The sequence below is a fragment of the Leptonychotes weddellii genome, unplaced genomic scaffold, assembly GCF_054177405.1.
Source record: "Leptonychotes weddellii isolate Sample4059 unplaced genomic scaffold, ASM5417740v2 HiC_scaffold_379211, whole genome shotgun sequence".
Lineage (NCBI taxonomy): Eukaryota > Metazoa > Chordata > Mammalia > Carnivora > Phocidae > Leptonychotes > Leptonychotes weddellii.
This window is the reverse complement of record NW_027982570.1, coordinates 1-203: the sequence shown is the minus strand read 5'-3', so window position 1 is coordinate 203 and position 203 is coordinate 1. Positions and strand designations below refer to the sequence as shown.

Here is a 203-nt window from a genome sequence, read left to right as displayed (position 1 = left end):
AGCTATGTCCGGACGCGGCAAGCAAGGCGGCAAGGCCCGCGCCAAGGCCAAGACGCGCTCGTCGCGGGCCGGCCTGCAGTTCCCGGTGGGCCGCGTGCACCGCCTGCTCCGCAAGGGCAACTACGCCGAGCGGGTCGGCGCCGGCGCGCCCGTCTACCTGGCTGCCGTGCTGGAGTACCTGACGGCCGAGATCCTGGAGCTGG

General features: G+C 73.4%; 1 protein-coding gene across 1 annotated transcript; it reads left to right on the top strand.

Moving 5' to 3' along the window:
• Positions 1-4: 4 nt before the first annotated feature.
• LOC145719313 (histone H2A type 1-H-like) lies at positions 5-199 on the top strand (the record flags this gene model as incomplete). The annotated part of the gene is made up of 1 exon (XM_081810809.1): positions 5-199. A coding segment is annotated over exon 1 (195 nt), but the record flags the coding sequence as incomplete, so codon positions are not given.
• Between the last annotated feature and the right edge of the window lie 4 nt (positions 200-203).